The sequence below is a fragment of the Colletotrichum fioriniae genome (assembly GCF_027942845.1).
Source record: "Colletotrichum fioriniae strain IMI 355084 chromosome Unknown scaffold_13, whole genome shotgun sequence".
NCBI classification, from domain to species: domain Eukaryota; kingdom Fungi; phylum Ascomycota; class Sordariomycetes; order Glomerellales; family Glomerellaceae; genus Colletotrichum; species Colletotrichum fioriniae.
The window spans coordinates 41,682-59,159 of NW_027076849.1; the positions used below are offsets into that span (position 1 = coordinate 41,682).

At 53.8% G+C, this 17,478-nt stretch overlaps 5 protein-coding genes across 5 annotated transcripts; 1 reads left to right on the forward strand and 4 right to left on the reverse strand.

The window, feature by feature from the left end:
• Nucleotides 1-1,278: 1,278 nt before the first annotated feature.
• N0V96_009768 (uncharacterized protein) lies at nucleotides 1,279-2,554 on the reverse strand (the record flags this gene model as incomplete). The annotated part of the gene is made up of 4 exons (XM_065758745.1): nucleotides 1,279-1,558; nucleotides 1,611-2,059; nucleotides 2,083-2,378; nucleotides 2,440-2,554. The coding sequence occupies 4 exons, from the start codon at nucleotides 2,552-2,554 to the stop codon at nucleotides 1,279-1,281; spliced, it is 1,140 nt and encodes a 379-aa protein (XP_065612512.1).
• A 2,216-nt stretch (nucleotides 2,555-4,770) lies between these two features.
• N0V96_009769 (uncharacterized protein) lies at nucleotides 4,771-6,016 on the reverse strand (the record flags this gene model as incomplete). The annotated part of the gene is made up of 3 exons (XM_053197844.1): nucleotides 4,771-5,028; nucleotides 5,087-5,395; nucleotides 5,459-6,016. 3 exons carry the CDS (start codon nucleotides 6,014-6,016, stop codon nucleotides 4,771-4,773), a joined length of 1,125 nt encoding a protein of 374 aa, XP_053044775.1.
• Nucleotides 6,017-7,122: 1,106 nt separating this feature from the next.
• N0V96_009770 (uncharacterized protein) lies at nucleotides 7,123-8,574 on the reverse strand (the record flags this gene model as incomplete). The annotated part of the gene is made up of 4 exons (XM_053197843.1): nucleotides 7,123-7,959; nucleotides 8,029-8,144; nucleotides 8,211-8,381; nucleotides 8,448-8,574. 4 exons carry the CDS (start codon nucleotides 8,572-8,574, stop codon nucleotides 7,123-7,125), a joined length of 1,251 nt encoding a protein of 416 aa, XP_053044774.1.
• Nucleotides 8,575-14,986: 6,412 nt separating this feature from the next.
• N0V96_009771 (uncharacterized protein) lies at nucleotides 14,987-16,492 on the forward strand (the record flags this gene model as incomplete). The annotated part of the gene is made up of 1 exon (XM_053197842.1): nucleotides 14,987-16,492. One exon carries the CDS (start codon nucleotides 14,987-14,989, stop codon nucleotides 16,490-16,492), a length of 1,506 nt encoding a protein of 501 aa, XP_053044773.1.
• A 142-nt stretch (nucleotides 16,493-16,634) lies between these two features.
• N0V96_009772 (uncharacterized protein) lies at nucleotides 16,635-17,384 on the reverse strand (the record flags this gene model as incomplete). Its single annotated transcript, XM_053197841.1, has 1 exon — nucleotides 16,635-17,384. One exon carries the CDS (start codon nucleotides 17,382-17,384, stop codon nucleotides 16,635-16,637), a length of 750 nt encoding a protein of 249 aa, XP_053044772.1.
• Between the last annotated feature and the right edge of the window lie 94 nt (nucleotides 17,385-17,478).

The window sequence follows — 17,478 nt, forward strand, 5'->3', positions numbered from 1 at the left end:
TGTATGGTTGGCTCGGGTAATTGATCTCCGGGTTCCGCGGGTTCTGTCTTTGAAAACTTGGGGTTGGGGCTGGGGGCAGTCGTTAGGGTTATGCAAACGGGCAGCTGCGCTCAGAGAGCATTGGCAGAGTCCATTCCGAACTCTGCTTGGATGAATCTCCTTACTCCAGCTGCGACTGAGGTATCTATCAGGGGTTTCTGACCGCCTATGGCTAGTGTGGCAACGCATGATATGACAACGTCTATTCCAAGGAGAACAGGTTAGAGAAGGTCGGACGAGGTGAGGTCGACTATTTTGATCATGAGATTTGAGTGTGATGGAAAAGCAAACGCATTGCCGCCAGGTCGAGACAGGGCTGTGACGATGAATCCAGCGTCGAGAAGGGATTTGAGAATTGGTCGTCCGAGGTTGCCTGTTGCACCGGCAATTGCAACGCGGAAAGAAGAAATTTTGAGCTTGATTGCGTTGGAGATGTTTTGAAATCTACGATGGTAATTCGAATAGTCAAAAATAGGCCGAGTTGCCCAGCCGATTTATAAAATTTCGGAATTCTATCATGAATACATGGAGGTTCACGACGAACACTACTGTCACTCTCTTATTGCTTCCTCAATATCACACTTGACTCTTTGCGCCTCCAATGGATGGCTGTATCGCTTCCGAGGTAGGGTCGAATGTGGATACAATATCGGTTCCGGTCATCGGCTCCGGTGATCGGTACCGAAACTCAGGGTCGGAAATATTTTAGCGAATGGGCGATCTTCTAGCTTCCGAGTCGAATGAGAAACCAAACACCGGGGATCGAAAACCGATTTCTACCGTGCCAATTATCCACCGTGTCACCCTATCAAGAAGAAAGCTCTGCTGCCCGCATGTTAATTGTGCATTCCTGGATGACGTAAACCATTCCGCTGTTGAAATTCATAGAGATCTCCCGCAAAGGGCGTGCCGACGAAATTGGATGTAGATGAAGCTTACATACATGTTCTTTTCTGTGTTCCTATTCGAAACCAGATAATTCATCCAAAATATAGCTTATTGAAGTGAATTAACTGTCGTCTACGTCGCATATTACAATCCTCCACCAGTTTGGCACCCACAACCCTTCATCGTAACCTTTGGGGTATAGTTGATCAAATGAACGAACATGGGCTATCACCCATTGATATCAACTTGCAGTACTGGGCTACAGCTTCTCCTCCAACCGTATCAAAAGCTCTCCACAACGCTCCCTCTTTCTTTTCCGTTTCCTTCACTTTTGTCATACAGTAGATACATTTAAATGTTCATGTAAGCAGCCATACCACCGAAGAGAGCAGCGGCGCCAACAGCAGCAGTGCGCATGGGGCCGGCCTGAGTGCTGGAGGAGGTGGTGCGGACACCACCACCGTTATTGGCACCAGTCTCAGTGGCAAGCGGGGCAGTTGAGGTTGGGCCGGTGATGCCGCTGGTGAAAGGGTTGCTGCCATCGGTAGCGGTGCCAGCGCCAGTGTATGCGGGCGCGCGGGTGGAAGCGGTGGTATCGGGCTCCACAGAAGTGTTGTTGGGGTTCAAGACGCTGAGAATAGTCAGTGAGATTGATACGAGACAGCTTCATTTGCACGACTTACTTGTCGATGACGTGAACGACGCCGTTGGCAACAAGGACGTTGGGGATGAGAACCTCGGCCTCGTTGACGTAGACGGTCTCGTTGATCACACGGATGGTGACGTTTCCGCCATTGAGAGTGGTCAATGAAGTGTTGGTGATGTCGGGGCTGTACAAAACGGCGCCGGCGACGACGTGGTACTGAAGAATGCTGGGCAGCGCGGCGGTCAGATTGGCGGTGAGGTTGCCAATGGAGCGGAAGGCCTCGTTGTTGGGGATGAAGATTGTCAGGTCCTTTGCGGCGGCAAGAGTAGGGCCAACGTTTGCAGCCTGGACAGCACCCAAAGCAGCAGTGAGGTTGGCAGCGCGAAGGGTGTCGGGAATCGGCTGGGGAACGCTCAAGACCTTGTCGATGATGTGGATGGTACCAGCGGTGAAGTTGACATTGCCGGCCGTGACGGTCGAGTTTCTCTCAAGGCAGAGTAAAATGTGACGTTGCCCCCAACAGTCTGGGCCTGAACGCGCTGACCGCCAGTGATGTTGGTGTAAGTCTCGTTAGAGAGCAGGGTGGGGATGAACTGCGGCTCTTCGGTGAACTGGGAGGCGTAGTAGGTGCCGTTCAGGACGTGGTACTGAAGAATCGCGGCGACGAGGCCGGGGTTAGTCGCAGCACCTTGGGCACCAGGGCTTGCAAGAAATGCCTCGAGGGCGGCATTGCTAGGTGCCAGGATGGTGATGTTTTGTGCTTGGGAAAGGGCTTCGACCAGAGCCGGCTGGGTGCCGAGAAGTGCTGTGAGACGTTAGAGGGCCAATTTCGTGTAAGACTGGTGATGGGGAGATGGATCGCCTACCTGTGAGAGACGACAAGCTAGAGTTCTGAGAAGCTAGAGCAGCCGTCAAGCTTTGTTGGCTCTGGGCGAGCACAGCGCTGGCTAAAGCCAGAGGGAGAAGATTCTTGACCTGCATGGTGACTGTTTGGCGTACAGGGAACTGGTGCTGCTGGGTCAAATGGATTGGGTATCAAGGCTACAAATAATTCGAGCTGCTCGGAATCGTGGTACACAAATATGGCCGTGGAGGTGGCAGCATTTAAAGTAATGTGAAGGTTCCCCGTCGGGAGTTTGCACGAATCATGCCAAACACCTTGGTGAGCTCAGCCCAAGAGTGATCAAACCAATCGCGTCGTCGTGGGTTACCAGATCGAGCCGAATCAAGCTTGTTGCCCAGGCTGGGTGAAGAAACTAGGAGGCCTGCCGGGCTTCTTGTCCCCAGACAAGGGTCTTGGTCGACATCACGACCGCGGCAGGGACTGGGACTTTGGACTGGGCCGGGGCAGACACGCAGACCAGGGGGTGGAGAAGCCTCCTTAGCTCACAAAAGAGCACGACGCTGGCGGAGGACCAATGACATGTTCAACAGGATCGCCAGCCGGGTGCCAAGTCGATCGTGAAGTCGCCTTTGGCCGGCGTATACGCCAAGGGGGGACTTGCACTGGCCCAGCAATGATCGAGGCCCGACACCATGGCAGCCAGGCAAGGCAATGGTCAACTTTGGCCAGCTCGCGTACCAGCTCATGGGAAGTGCGCCAGTCCCTTCGTTGTCTTGCATACAAGTCCAAAGGCCTTTCAAGAGCCATCGATAAGCAGCTGCAGTCCTAGACTGCTAGCTGTGCTTGAGCTATACGAACCCCGTGATGGTGATCGAGAGGCAATTCCCGTCCGAACATGCGATTCCGAGTCCCGTTGCGGTCAGTTTAGCATTCTGCCGACTGATTTCACGAAGCTAACTAGACAATGCGGAATGCCAGGGAACCGCCTGGTTGCGAGAAACTTGGGGTATTCGAGTCTAGGACGCCATTGACAGCATGTCGTGTCTTGGAAGTTGCGTAAGCCTGCGCCCGACTGCCGCAGCTTGGGTGAGGGGGAATACAGAAAAAAGTCGATGTCGTCAGGATAGACCGCTTAGCGCCATTGAAGACGGGAGAGACTCCGATGGCGCCGAACAACGAGGTGTGCAACGCTGGATGGTATTCCTGCTTGGCATGCGTGCCGGTGGGCTGACAACATGGCAATCCTTGTTCTTAGTCATAACTACCTTTAAACGCAGATTGTATCCGTAAGAACCGCGCGAAACCGAGCCCATAGATGCTCAAGGGCATCGCTCTTTTGCTCGTCTTGTGCTTTGGGTTATTGTGACCATAATATGCCATTGAATCTAAACTGGGATCAGTAAGCGACATCTTTTCATCGACGATACCAAGCTACTACAGTGTCGTCAAGACGAGACAAAACTCGAATGAGAAGGGGAAGAGATGTTCAGGTTCGTGTAGCATTGCAGCCGCTTTCCCCGCAATACCCAGAAGGATAATCGACCCCCAATGCAGGGCCAGTCGGGCCATTCCCATTTTCCCCTTGGATTCGCCCTAAGTACTGTCTCGTCTCCATGGTGTGTGCCAGGTGTTGGCGAGGTGTTCCGGTTAGACCCCAAATCCATCGAGACACGTATCCGCGATTGGCTTAGTGCCATGGTGAAAGCGTGGCCAAGCAAGCGGACACGGGGGAAGCTCCTTGGAACCCAAGAGCTCTAAAGGCCGGCTGTGCCGACTCCATCACATTGCGTTATGGCCATTGACGATAGTATCATGAAAACGGTGCGTCATCGATTCACTTGACAGATCGCAATTTTGGCGCTTATTCCATAAAGTGAGCCAATGGCGCATTCCTCTCCCTGCGAACCGTTGCTTGGCAGTTGCACTTTCTCCAGTTGTGCCCTTGTCCAGTTATGCTGAGTGCAATAGAGTTGAACCCGTTGAGGCCTCCGCTGGTGTCTAGATGAACCACTTCTCGGTGATTGTTCCCCGACTGTCCATCAAGTTGCAAGCGAGGGGCGCATGCTGGCGCGTTTCGAGTCCGGAAATTTGTCAAGTCTGGGCATCGCCGTGTTGTGGTTCACCATCGGAAGAAGCGCGAGGTGTCGTGGAGGAAAATAGGTATTGGGTATCTCTTCGTAAAGCCGAATCGGGACAGTCAGTCTCTCCCGCCATCCTTCGCAAGCTTGGCGAGGCTTCGCGTGCACTTCCAACACCTCTGCGCCATGTGCATTTGTAGTTGCGCCCGAATTCTAGTTTGTGAAAGCAAATGATGCCATCCAACGCAGGAAAGCAACAATGGGGTGCTCTAGACTTAACCCAGTGCTGGGCCAAATACGTCGTCGCCTTCCGTAACCTTTCGTCGCTTGGCATCCCGCGCCTCGTTTCCGCCGAGTCCTCCGCCATTACCGCCGAAAACAGACCCGTCACCTTCAGCTTTCGGTATCCGCGTCTCTTTCTGCGAGGCCAACTCTCGTCTAGCCTTTTGTAGGGCCACAAGATCTGCGCGGTCGGGGTCTCTGCACCTTTTCAGCTTTCGTATCAGAGGTTTGATCACCTTCGTCGCCTCGACCTGTTCCATTGTCAGTCTCGCCGCGATCCAAGCAGGGCGACTTTTGAACTCAACGTACAGTTCCCCAATACTCGTCCAATCTCTCGGGCGGCTCGGTCGCTAGCAGCTCCCTACACGCCTCGATGGTTCCCATGACCTTATCCCGTATGTCGTGTCGAGCGAGGTCTTTCTCGCCTTCGTTCGAGGTGCCGTTTTGAGCGGGTCCGAAGGCGCTTTGGACAAGAGTCTCGGCCAGACCTCGATCAGCTAAAGAAAGCGCGGCAAGCATGATCTGGCTCGGGGTGTAGTGAAAATACGCGTCTGTGACGAGAGAGCTAAACTTGAGGAAAGCGCGGGCACGGAAATGAGCGGCATCGATTCGGTTTTTCTATACGTTTCGTCAGAAGAGTGCGCAAAATTGCAGCGTTCGTACGCGAGATTCGCAACATACCTCGAGGTCGGCATGACGCCGAAGTTCCAGAATCGCTCCTTCCAACGCGCGGAACGGGTGCCTGACGTCGAAGGCAAATCGAACCCCTTGGCACAGCAAGAACTCCCCTGCCAGAATCTCCTCCTCAGTCGTGTTGGGGAATTTATCAGCCAGCTTAGCCAGGCGGGTGTACAGTCCCTCAGCCTTGCTTCCGAAGAACAGACAGGTCTTGAGGATATCCTGAGGCGGGTATGTCATGATGGAGTTGGTGACATAGAATCGACGGAGGAAAACGGTCGCAGTCGCTCTGACCTCTGTCGGGAGTCCGCAGAAGTCTGCAGCGCGAATCAACTCCACGGTGAAGAACTTGAGCAGTTGTGTCTCCTCAGGAGGTGTCAAGAACTCTGGCATCGACTCGGCCGCATCGAGGTCCACGCGTTTCGTTTCCACAAGGCGACTCGTAATATTTGTCTTCGCCAGAGAATTAGTCTGTTCTCGCAATTCCGCTAATTTGGACGGGGAGAAAGACCACAGTCGATACTGTGTCGAAAGTCGGTATCGCGCATCTTCGGTTGCCATCGCGGCAAGCTGGCAGGTTGTGAGCAATCGATTGAGAGAACTTTCAACTGTGGTCGCGAGATGAACGAGGTGTATGTTGGTGCGATGCGGACGGAGCGATGGCCACACAGACGGGTTTTCGAGGGGAGCTCTTGTCCTTTTCCATTCAACCGAGGGGGGAGAGTTGGTTGATTGATTCAACTTCAGAACCCCCAGGTCAACCCGTGGGAAAGAGAGCCTGTCTGCCTTAGAACGGAATGGAAGAAAGCCCAGCGACCTTACCGATGCTGGCCGATAAGCTGAGCAGCCCCACCACCTCAGGCGGGCACATGGAACCGGCTCAGGCACAAGACAGCTCGGGCCACAGCCAGCCCACGTGATGTGGCTCAGTCCTTCCTCTCGATGCGGGGCATAACGTGGCTGGTAACCTGGAAGGCAAGGTAGCTACCTAAGGTAGCACCTCACGCCCCAATATCGTGAAATAACCTACCTGAACTTTGAAGAAGGCAAGCATAGGAAGTAGGTGGGTAGGTATCCACTGGGATAATTACCCACAAAGCGGATTTGGACACCGTGAGCAACCGATCCGTGGCCGCTTCAGTATGTCTTCGTAGATTTCACAGTCCAGTCTTGCCTTGGGGAGTCACCGCCGCCTACTTCGAATATTCAGTTCTGATCCTCTAAGCCGTTGCATAGTCACGTTGAATTATTGTTCTATGACTGTGGTACTCAAAATTAGGCTTTTAGATACTGCCTCATGTGGCAAGTCATGCTGAAAGACTCTGAGCAAAGGTCACTCACTCATGACGCAAACTTTGGCAATCTTGGTGACCAAAAGCCAGGGAAACAGAATCCATGCTTACTCAGTATCTGGAGAATCGAACCCGGTCATCTCTAATCAATACATTCTTCTTGTCAGAAGCTATGCGATGAGGGAACCAACAGTTGCGGATCCAGCCCACGGATATAAACACGCCCAAACGCCCTGCTCCTGTCGGGAGCCCCTATAACCCGTCACGGAATGAACAGTCTATTGATGCAATGAGACCCGAAACAACAAATATCGCACATCGCTACGCCCGCCCACTGCCGTCTTCGACAGAAGAATCTCAAAAAGCGGTGTATATCTAGTACCCAACCTCCCGCTTAGCGGGGACCGGGGGCGCCGGCTTCTTGGCTCGGCTCGGGGGAGGAGGTGGAGGTGCTTTCTTGGCTTGCAGGTTGCTTGTGCTTCGAGTCAAGCTGCTTCCCATGCTGGTGGCCGGGCTGGCACTGCGATCATTCCATTCCGGGCTGCCGCTACCGCTTACTGTCATGTGCTCATCGTCGGCAAACACATCGCTAGCCATCGGTCTACCGGTAGGCCTCAGATTCCCACGCAAAGATCCAATATGAGAAACGGCAGGCACTGGCGGGGTAGCAGCCATGGATCGTCGATCGGTCGCAGCTGGCCCTTGGAACGTCTGAGACCTACTAATAGACGGCCTCGGGGTTGTGTCGGCCGACGCGCCAAATTTGACCTCTGATCGTTGGGAGCGGATGGGCATGCGGACGGGCATCGGTTCTGGTTCCTCCTCAACGTGGTTGTTGCGCGCCGAATAGTCGTTGAACGAGCGGGCCGTGTTGGACCGCCCGCGACCGCCGTTCCCATAACGGCGATCGGTTGGCGAGGGAGGCGCATTACCGCCCGCCCAATTCTGACGCAGGCGGCGAAGCTCTTCGGCGCAGCGATCGTGGTAGTTCAACTCGGCGTCGAGCAAGCCAGTCAGGTCGCGAACATTGTCCGTCTCTGCATCCTTGATATCGGACATGCGTCGCATGACGTCCTCACCAGCTTCTTCATACTTTGCGCGGGCAGTACGGAGCTCTTCCTCGAGGCGGAAATCTTCGCGCTTCGTCTTTTGCATTTTGCTGATTGCTGCATCGTAGGCCAATCGGCGCGACTCGAGCTTCTTCCGTGCGGCCTGGCGGAGAGTGTGTCAGATGGGATGGGCTGAAACCACGTATGGACGAGCCATGACGTCGGTACGTACCTGGTACTCTTTCATCATTGCCAAAGATCTTTCGACCGAGACAAGCCAGTTATCGGTAACTTCTGAGGCATAGCTTTCCTGGATACCAGCAAGGCGTTCGTTGGTTCGACCAAGAGCTGTGGATTGCATGATTAGCAATGCTTCGCATAATAGCGCATAGTATGCGAGATTGATCAACTCACAGAGCAGACACGCTCCAAATTCGGAGTCTGGCTCGAATTCCTCGCCGTGGGAAATCATCATGCGCCCAACAAAAGCGATTGGAAGGCCCTTCTCCTTGTCGTCGAAGGCCTCACCACGACGGGCAACCCATTTGACATAGGTGTTTGTGGATTTTTGAAGTCGCTCCATTCCTAGCGCAAAACAATATTAATACCTGGTTGAGTACAAGCGGCTGTAATTGAACAGGCCCGGCATACCGTCGTATCGCAATTGCATCTCCATTTCCAGGTTTTTGAATTCGTCCGTCTGTCCAGTCTTGGACTCGGATCCCATCTTTTCGCCGGCCCATTGGAAGGCGCGGTCGAATTTCTTGGTGAAGTTCATGTTGGCGATAACGATATGGTGCGCTGGGAAGAACTGTCGGAAAGCTCTGCGAGAGTGGAAGGTGTCGATCGAAGGAGGGAATAGGATACTCGACGGTCGACGGGGTGATTAGGGTGACAAGTTGAAGGTAGGTTCGGTCGATGCCAGCATTCAACGGGTTGGTGTAGAGAAAAGATGACGAATGGGAGAAGTTAGCAGAAGTCGTTGCGAGAACCGTTCAGGAGGGAGATGTGTTGAGCGAGCGAGCGAGTGAGTGGTGGATGACGAAAGACGGAAGATGGGCTGGTTTGAGAACGTGAGCGCAAGACGAGGTCTTGGGAGCAGATGTAAAGAGAGAGAGAGAGAGAGATGGAAAGAGAGCAGTGGCAAAAAGATATCACACACGGTCGATAATGCAAGGAGCAGGGATGGAGAGATGTGCCGTCAAGCGGAAGAAGCAGGTGAAGAAGGAGGACCGTGGAAGGGGTGGTAAGGGGGGTGTGTGGAGGGAGCTGTAATCGTACGGATACTGGTGGAGGGATAAGGTAGGTAGGCACGGAGTATGGCAGAAGAAGATGATTTCACAAAACGGGACGAGGACCTGGAGGAGGAACCTAACGGTGGAATTGATGTATGTATGGATCAATAGTCTCCGTACGGTTTGATGTACGGGGTAATTCACCGTTCCATGGACCTGCCTTGGGTACTGGCGGTGGTCACAGTTCAGTTTGTACCTCACACACGTAGGCCAACTCGACGACAACTGAGAGGCAGGTGCGGGCTATGCAGCAAAGGTTAATTGGCAGACTGGCAGGAATACTGTGTACCTTAGATTCAGAGGCAGGAGCAGGTCGAGGTAAGGTAAGGTATCCGTGGCAGGAAATCCGTAACTGTCCTGATGTGTGTCTCAATGCTCTGGTGGAGTGACACGGCACCTTCGTGTGACTATGTGTGTAGTGGGCGGTTTTAGTGAGGTGGTCTTGCTGTTCTGAACTTCTGTTGCGGGAGGTGGGTTTGGGAGGCGAGCTAAGGCGTGAGCTAAGGCATGCAGGTACGTATCGAGTGGGGTGGTCGGGTGTCACTCCCCGGGAGCGAAGGGAAGGTCTGGAAAGCTTGGGGGAAGGCAGGAGGGCACAGGCACACAGGGAAGAAAGGGACCACTGGCGTGTCAAGAGCGGAGAGCACGAGACTGGACGTCACGGCAAGGTCGGTGTTCAACCTTCAACCACAGGTACAAGGGACACGTCCGTATGTTCATTCAGAGTTTTGGCAACGTACCTCAGTTTTGTTCTGTACAGGTACCTTTGAAATTTGAGGCTTCCATAAACAACGGAAGTGGTTATTTCAGGCCATAGTGCCTACCTAAGTACAGTATGTTGAGGCCCCCTTCTTTCCCGTGCCATGCCTAAGCTAGCACCCAAGTGCACCATTTCTTTTTCTTCCTGATTCGCACAGGGAAATAGCACATTGCCACGACTATCAACTATGTATCAGTATACCAATTTTTCGTTTCCCAGTTGTTCAGTCCCTTTCCCATTCAGCCATGCATGCTCCGTACGTTCCTTGCGACTGGGAATCTGGGACACGGAAGAACATGGTAAACTGAGGTGCTAGGGGTCATGGTTGTAAGGGTGGACTAGAAAATGGAAAAGGAAGGGACCACACCTACTCAACCGCCGAGGGGCGAGGGGGTCGGGTGGGAAGTGGCCCCACTATCTCAGGTTCGAGAATGGAAAGAGATTGGAGGCGGGGTATCGTCCATACGTACCTTCCAGAGTAACCAGGCCATGGCACAACCACTTCAGGTTGGGAAGGCTAAAGTAGACACGAAACTTTTGCATCCAAGGAAACGTGCTTTTGAGATGTAAGTGCCTTTTGACAATGGTTCACCAACCGTGTAGAAGAAGACAATGACTTGGCCCGAGTAAAGCAATCTTGACATCGGGAATCGCGCACTCGAGGTATCCAGAGTGTTTTCTCACTTCTGCAACAGCCTTGCTGGATTGGGACAGAACAAGGTAAGGTAAGGTAGCACGAGCAGTCGAGTACCTAAGGTAAGGTAGAGCAGGGCCTGGATCGTGGCAGGTGCATTCACTAATGCACACCCCGTCTTCGAACCACAGGCTTGCAGGTTTTCTCAGCGGTTTGTTGGCTGTTGGAGACTTGGAGATGGCGTTGGCCACCGCCAGGCCGGTTGGCACCTGCAACCCACAACGTCGAATCTGCAGTTCTGTACCAATCTGTCCCAATCCCATTCCCGTTGCACCCTAGCAATGGAACTTGGCGGAGAGAGCGATTGCAGCCGGCTGCAGTGCTGCACGAGGTGGTGGAGGCAATTATGATTTACCCGTATAGATAGTTATGACAGTCTAACTCTTTTGACGGTGCAGCCAAGTATCTTTCTGCTCCGTAATAGTCCTTCCAACCTATGTCCCAGACTCCGAGGCCATTGAATTGATATGAAGGGAGTCAAGGGGGGCCCAATGTGGGGAGGTCTCGAATTGCGTGTCACTTCCAGCAACTTGGCCAGTGGAGGCATCAAATCCGAGGGAGGAGCGGCTAGCAACTACCAAGGTAGGTACCGTGCTTACCTTTACGTGCTGACCTTCCTCTACATATGTATCAACAGAGCCGGACATTCGAAAAGATATGTACAGCACATAAGGTACGGGCAAGCCCCTTCCTCAACGTAGGGAAATGTGGAAGGTACTTACCTCACTATCAACTCTGGACAACCTGTAAAAGAGCATGATCAGCCAGGTAGACAGGCTAGAGGCAGGCACGGTTCTTTTACGTTATCGTCCTTCCTGCCGGTCAGCTCAGCCCAATTGCTTCCCGAGACAACATCACAGTACCTTATCGGGGCAGGCAAGAACGATTCATTGTAACTAAGTACGAGGCAGGACGGGAGCAAAAGGGCCTGGACCGGGCAAGCCACGTGCCTCGATCCGGCGGCATCTTGCCACTCCCGTCTCTGAGATTGTTTCTCAACGACTCGCACTTGTAAACCAAGATGCAAGATGCAATATTCCCTGCGAGATTTCCTATCTGATGAATTTTTCCGTCCCCTCATCAGCCACCTAAGGAAGCGCCCATATTGCCAGATGAACCCAGTCACACCACCCATTCGACGTTTCAGGCGACGATTGTCATTGAATATTCGTCAACTATTCCATCGAGCCTGCTGCAACCGACTACCTACCTATCTGCACAGTCAGAACGTCGACCTCGGAAGCCTCCCCGGAGTGCCTCAGGAATAACGCCAACGAATTATAACCGTCCAAGCCGCCCTTTTTTCTATTCCTGCTTCAAGCCTGGGTCGATGCCAGTCGAGACCAAGCCGTCGGGCCAATGACATGGACAAAAAAAACGCCTTTGCCGTTTCCCGACATGTTTGGTTTCTCCAGACTTTTCTCCAGAGCCCACATATCCGTCCCTCGTGGGCCGGCATCACTCCTCACAGTCTCACACACTTGCCGTTACAATTGGGGTCTCTTCCGGTCTTTGATGGGCTGCCGTGTCGACCACATTTTCGGCATCATGTCGCGGGACACGTCGATTCAACACCACTCATACAAATCATGCGCTATCTACGTGCTTCCCGCGCTCTTCCGTCAAAAATGCTGGCCAACCCCAGCGCTGGCTTTTCTTTTGCGCCGTTTGTTGCGTCCGTCCAATCATTCGCCCCGCTTGTCGCTCTTTCTCCCCTACAGTTTGAGACCAGTGACCTGTCAGCCAGTCAGTCTCAAGATGTCCCGCAGTCCACACCATCAGGGAGCTGGGATCCAGGAACACGACCAAGATCTCATCCACACACCGTGCCACCACCCACACGGAGCAAAGGCTGTGCTAAATCGAGACGGGCGTGACGGGTCGTTGGGGATTGGGTGGGACCACACCAGTCTCCTGTTCCTCCCTCAGAGATCCACTGTCTTCTGCAGCGCTACTCTGAGGGTCCAACTGGCAAACAAGCGGACACATCGGAGGTCTCGTCTGGGCTCAGCTTCCTTTTTTTCCCCCCCATGGCTTCTGCTTTCGCCGTGTCCGTATTATTTTGCCCAACATAGTCAAAAGGTCACAAGTGATGGTGACTTGGGACACACGAGATGGAAGTTTGCAATCGGCAGACCAGCCAATTCCCGAGCCTCCCAGGTCAAGCTGGAGAGGACCTGACTCCGGCTCACCATCGCGACTGTAATTCAACGTAAGGCAGTACGCATTGCGGCGGGAACTTGAAAAGCCAGCTCTCGTATCCGATACTATCCCGCTACACACTCGCTCAACAGTTCCTCCAAGCTCTCAACCATGTGTATGCCTTGTGTCACTCTCGGGAGGTTGACACTGGCCTCACATCAAATTACCTTGCTCGATACGACTTTATGCACAGGGCGGAGTGGCATCATTCGACTCATCCATACGGATATTCCAGACGGCGAAAAAAGATGCATATTGACTGCTTGAGGATAACTCGATGTCACGTGATCGACTCTAGCGGGTAGGTAGGTAATTACACCAGTACGCGGTGGTAAAATATGATGGCCGGTTTTTCTGCTACACTCCCATAATAGAAAGCGGCCATCATTTCTTGCCACCGCGTGACCAGCAAGAAGTAGGCTTCAGAAGATGGTGAAGTTGTCCCAGCCGCCGCCAGTGGCCCAGGCCATTCTACGGAGGCTAGCCCACGCAACTAGCAACAAGCGGACTCTCGACACGTCGCATTCTGCTCGGCAGATGTACACTACATCACGAAGTTACCACGGAGTACAAGCCGAACCCCACACTCTGGCCGTTGGTCATCCCCGTGCGAATGCGGCTCTGTGGTCTCACGAATGGAAGGACAACGCTCCCAAGACGAAGTCGATGACAACAAGTGCATGGCCCGGACAAGCTGCCCTTCTCTTTCTACTCTTGGCGCTTGTGTCGCCGCATTGGATCATTCGGCCGTGCTCAGCGTCGTTGCCTCATGTGAAGGATGGGGCCGACACCAGCCAAGACATCGTTTCCATGTTGCTTCAAACCGCCTACGCCGACCATCCGTCCACGTCTTCTTTTGATTTGCACCGGGCCTTGTCCAAACTTTGTTTTCGCCCTAGATCACTTGACACAAGCTGGACAGCTGTTCAAGAGGGTGATTCCCGGGCTGTCCCGGCTGTCGTAGACGAAATTGCCAACAACCCAAGCCATATGCTTTATGCGTTTTGACGAATCAGCCTCTCACAGTGTTTCTGACCTCGACGACTTAACGTCTTTCAATTCTCATTGCCGATGAAGCTCAATACATTAACGGACAGCCATGGTTGGACAGCATTACTAGCCTACTACCAGTTCACATCCACATGCACGAACTATCCCGATCCGATATCAGACGCCTCGGTGACGAAGCATGTACTCGAAATAGCTCACTGCTCAACTATGTTCTCCTTGTCTTTCGTTGATCGACTTTGAGACCGTGTCGATTGTATGGGTAATGAGATGCTTTCTCCGTTTTAACTTATCCGTTCTGATGGCGACCGTTTCAGTCTCGTCACCCAATCGTTTCCAGGCGATAGATCCCTGGGCTCGCCATCGACTGGAACTCTGGGGGTGCTTTATCTCATGCATTGCCGCTTAGCGGATCGTCTGTCTGGGACATGTCGCTCTCTGAGCTCGTATTAGCGCTGCAGATCCCTTAACTCGCAACTTTCAAGCAGCACCAGAGGTGCGGCGTGCCAACGTAATTACCAGCCCGACCTTACCATGAGCGCCCGGCCTCTGTCACCGACGGGACACCAAACAATGCAGCAACATGGGGCTCCCGTCTGTCTGCCAGTGGGCACTGGGCAGTGACCCAGTGCCAGTGCCAAAGCCAGTCTCACCGTCTCAGTCACCACGCACTGGGAGAGTCGCTGCATCGCTGAAGCTTCCCGCGACTGCGCCTCAATCTTCCGCCAACTTCGGCCCACTGCTGCTGGGATCAGGCCGGTGGTCCGGTAGAGACTACCATGCCCAACCCTTCTTCGCGCCGTTCCATCTGCCCTGCGCTGATGGTTGGAAACTCCGGAGTGGCATAAACGAATCCCCATGACGAGGCCACGGAGGCCCATGCCATTTGACCTCAGGCGTATCGCAGCACTCACATCTTAGCGCGCCTACCATCCCAAACACGCCACTGACAGCCGCGTCTTTTAAATCGCCATACGTTTGTTACGAGCCTATGAAGCCTACAGCGACAGGATACCTGCAACAAAGGCGGCAGCACTGTATAACTTTTGCTGACGAAGGGACCTCCTCCGTTGTAGTGGTCTGACGACATTTCCGCCTTCAGCCCAGTTGCTCGTATCATCAGTCATCCGTCCAACGTCGCATGGGATTCGAGAGCTCGGAAGTTAGAACCTGCACCCCTGATGCCCACAAACAACAACCTTCAGCCTCACCACCAATCATTAGGTCTGAAATGACATCACACTCTTTTCCCTCGGCCTTTCTCGACCATTGGATTCACTCTCTGAAATCGAGTCGTGGGGAACAGCTTAACGACTTCCCAAACTACCACGTTTCTCATCCCGAGAGCTTGGTGACAACATGTAGCCCCAAGTCTCTCACCGTCGGCAACGGCGCCAGCATCTACAGAAACGCTCTCCTCCCGGCCATACTTCTTGCGAAACACGAGGTGATTTTGGTTACGTGCTTCTGGGCTCCGTCCGATACCTTGAGTGCCATCAAAGAAACCCTGGAACTCCTTGCCGAGCGACGCAGAGAAGCGATTGAAACGTCTGGCCAAGATGCCGTCACCCCATTACGCGTTCGCATCTGTTTTTCGTCGCGTAGCTTCTTCCAGAAGATATTCCATCCGTGGTCGCGAGACGGATACGCGTACCCAACCTCAGCGTGGCCAAAGCTCGGATTGCCCTCAGACAGCATCCTGAGGGCGGCCCGCATCGATCTCACCGTCAAGAGCCTATTTTTCTTGCCCTTCAGCGTCATGCATCCAAAGTTTGTCATTGTCGACCGCCAGCGCGCTTGGATGCCCAGCTGTAACGTAAGCTGGGAGACGTGGTTCGAAGGCTGTATTGGGTTCGAGGGTGCAGCCGTTGCTCAACTCGTCAAGTTCTACACCAATGTCTGGGAGCCCGCCGCTGGCGCGCGAGAGATTCTCGACGACCAAGATGACAGTGGTCGCGAGGCGAACCAGGGCTTAGGTCAAGTCGATCAAGACACTGGCCGAACTGTTCCATCTCGCGGTCCACCTTCGGACGACGAGACCGCGTATCGACGGCTTAGCCTCGCAAGTCTCCCACCCTGTCCGACTCTAATCTTACCCTCATCTCATCACTGGTACCCCGGCTTCCGCTTCGTTCCTGTCTGGCGGCGCACTACCGCTCCTACCACACCTCTCAATGCGGCTCTGCTGTCTTTGTTCGCTTGTGCCCGAACCGACATTGATATCGTGACGCCGAACCTGACTTGTCGAGCGGTCGTCGATGCACTCCTCGAGGCACTTCGTCGCGGTGTCAGCGTCCGTATCAGGACAAGCAAGAACATGATGTTAATCGAACAACTCGTCACGGCTTGCACAACGACGGAATGGACCCTCCAATCGCTCGTCAAGCGATACGGCCAAACCTGCGCAGAGTGGAGCCGGAAACGATCGGTAGACGCCGAGTCACATTTGCAACGGCCAGGCCGCCTTGACATCTACTACTACCGCCCGAACCTGCAGGCGACGGCGGTGCGGGATCCGGAGGAGCCGGTCGTGTCGCACTTGAAAATGACGCTCGTCGACAGGGAATTTCTCTTACTGGGCTCTGGCAACCTGGACCGGGCCAGTTGGTACACGAGTCAGGAACTGGGCATCCTGCTTCATATACCAGACTTTCAGTCCGACGTCTGGTCTGAATCTCTCGAGTCCAGGATCGAGGTCCGTTTTAGCGGGGAGCCCGGCGACGGGATGATGGGCTAGTCAGTCGCGTGTTTGCATACAGTGTGTGTGCCCTGATTCTGCCTCGTCTTTAGATTCCTACTTTAGATACCCGCGCCCTATAATGTTTACTGATTCATGACCAACAGTGCCAAGCGCGTCTCCTCGTCTCACTTCTAGGAACTCATACGTTTGGGATCATTTCGTTTCCACGACGAGCAGTCCAGACAATGGCCCTGAGAATCTGTCCAACAAACCATTTGTTCTCGTACGCCTCTTCATAGTGGCCAAGGGCCGTATAGAACGATCTTCCACCGTCGAACTCTTGACACCACACAAGCGGGTGATCGTTCCCCATGGAACCGCCATTGAAGCTTGTCGGGTCGCCCCGAGCCAGAATGTGTAGGTTCTCGTTGTCCCTGGGATGCGACAGAAAATTGTACCACTCGTCCGTCCACTGTTTCCGAACATCGTTGCACGCCTCCGCCGGATGGTTTCCGCCTCCACCACGCATTATGAAATGCTCCGGATCTTCAATGACACAGGTGCCTTCCTCGGGCGGCGGATGCTGGTCAAAATGCGCGCCGACTAGCTTGCCGTACCACTCATCCTCCCTCAATCCCGAGGCGGCGGCGTGCACCCCCACGAATCCGCCGCCCGAGTTCACGTGGCCTTTCAAAGCCGAGAGTTGTTCAACATCGAGAAACGTTCCCGTGCAGTGAAGGAACACGACGGTCGCGTACGTTGCTAGAGATCGAGGATTGATAGAGGCTTCAGCGTCTTCGCTGGCATCGACGGTGAAAAGTCCCGTGCGCTCGCCCAGGGCCTTGACGGCAGAGACAGCAGCTGAGATGCAATCGTGTCGATAGCCAGAGGTCTTGCTAAACGCCAAAACGCGGAAAGGCTGTCTTGTCGGCTTCGAGTTGGGCGTCATTGCTGATTGAGGTGACTAGTGTTGTCCGAGGAGGATCGTGATGATGGGTGGGGTGTGGTTTGGCGGGGTGAGTGGGGTCTTTTCCTGCTGACGC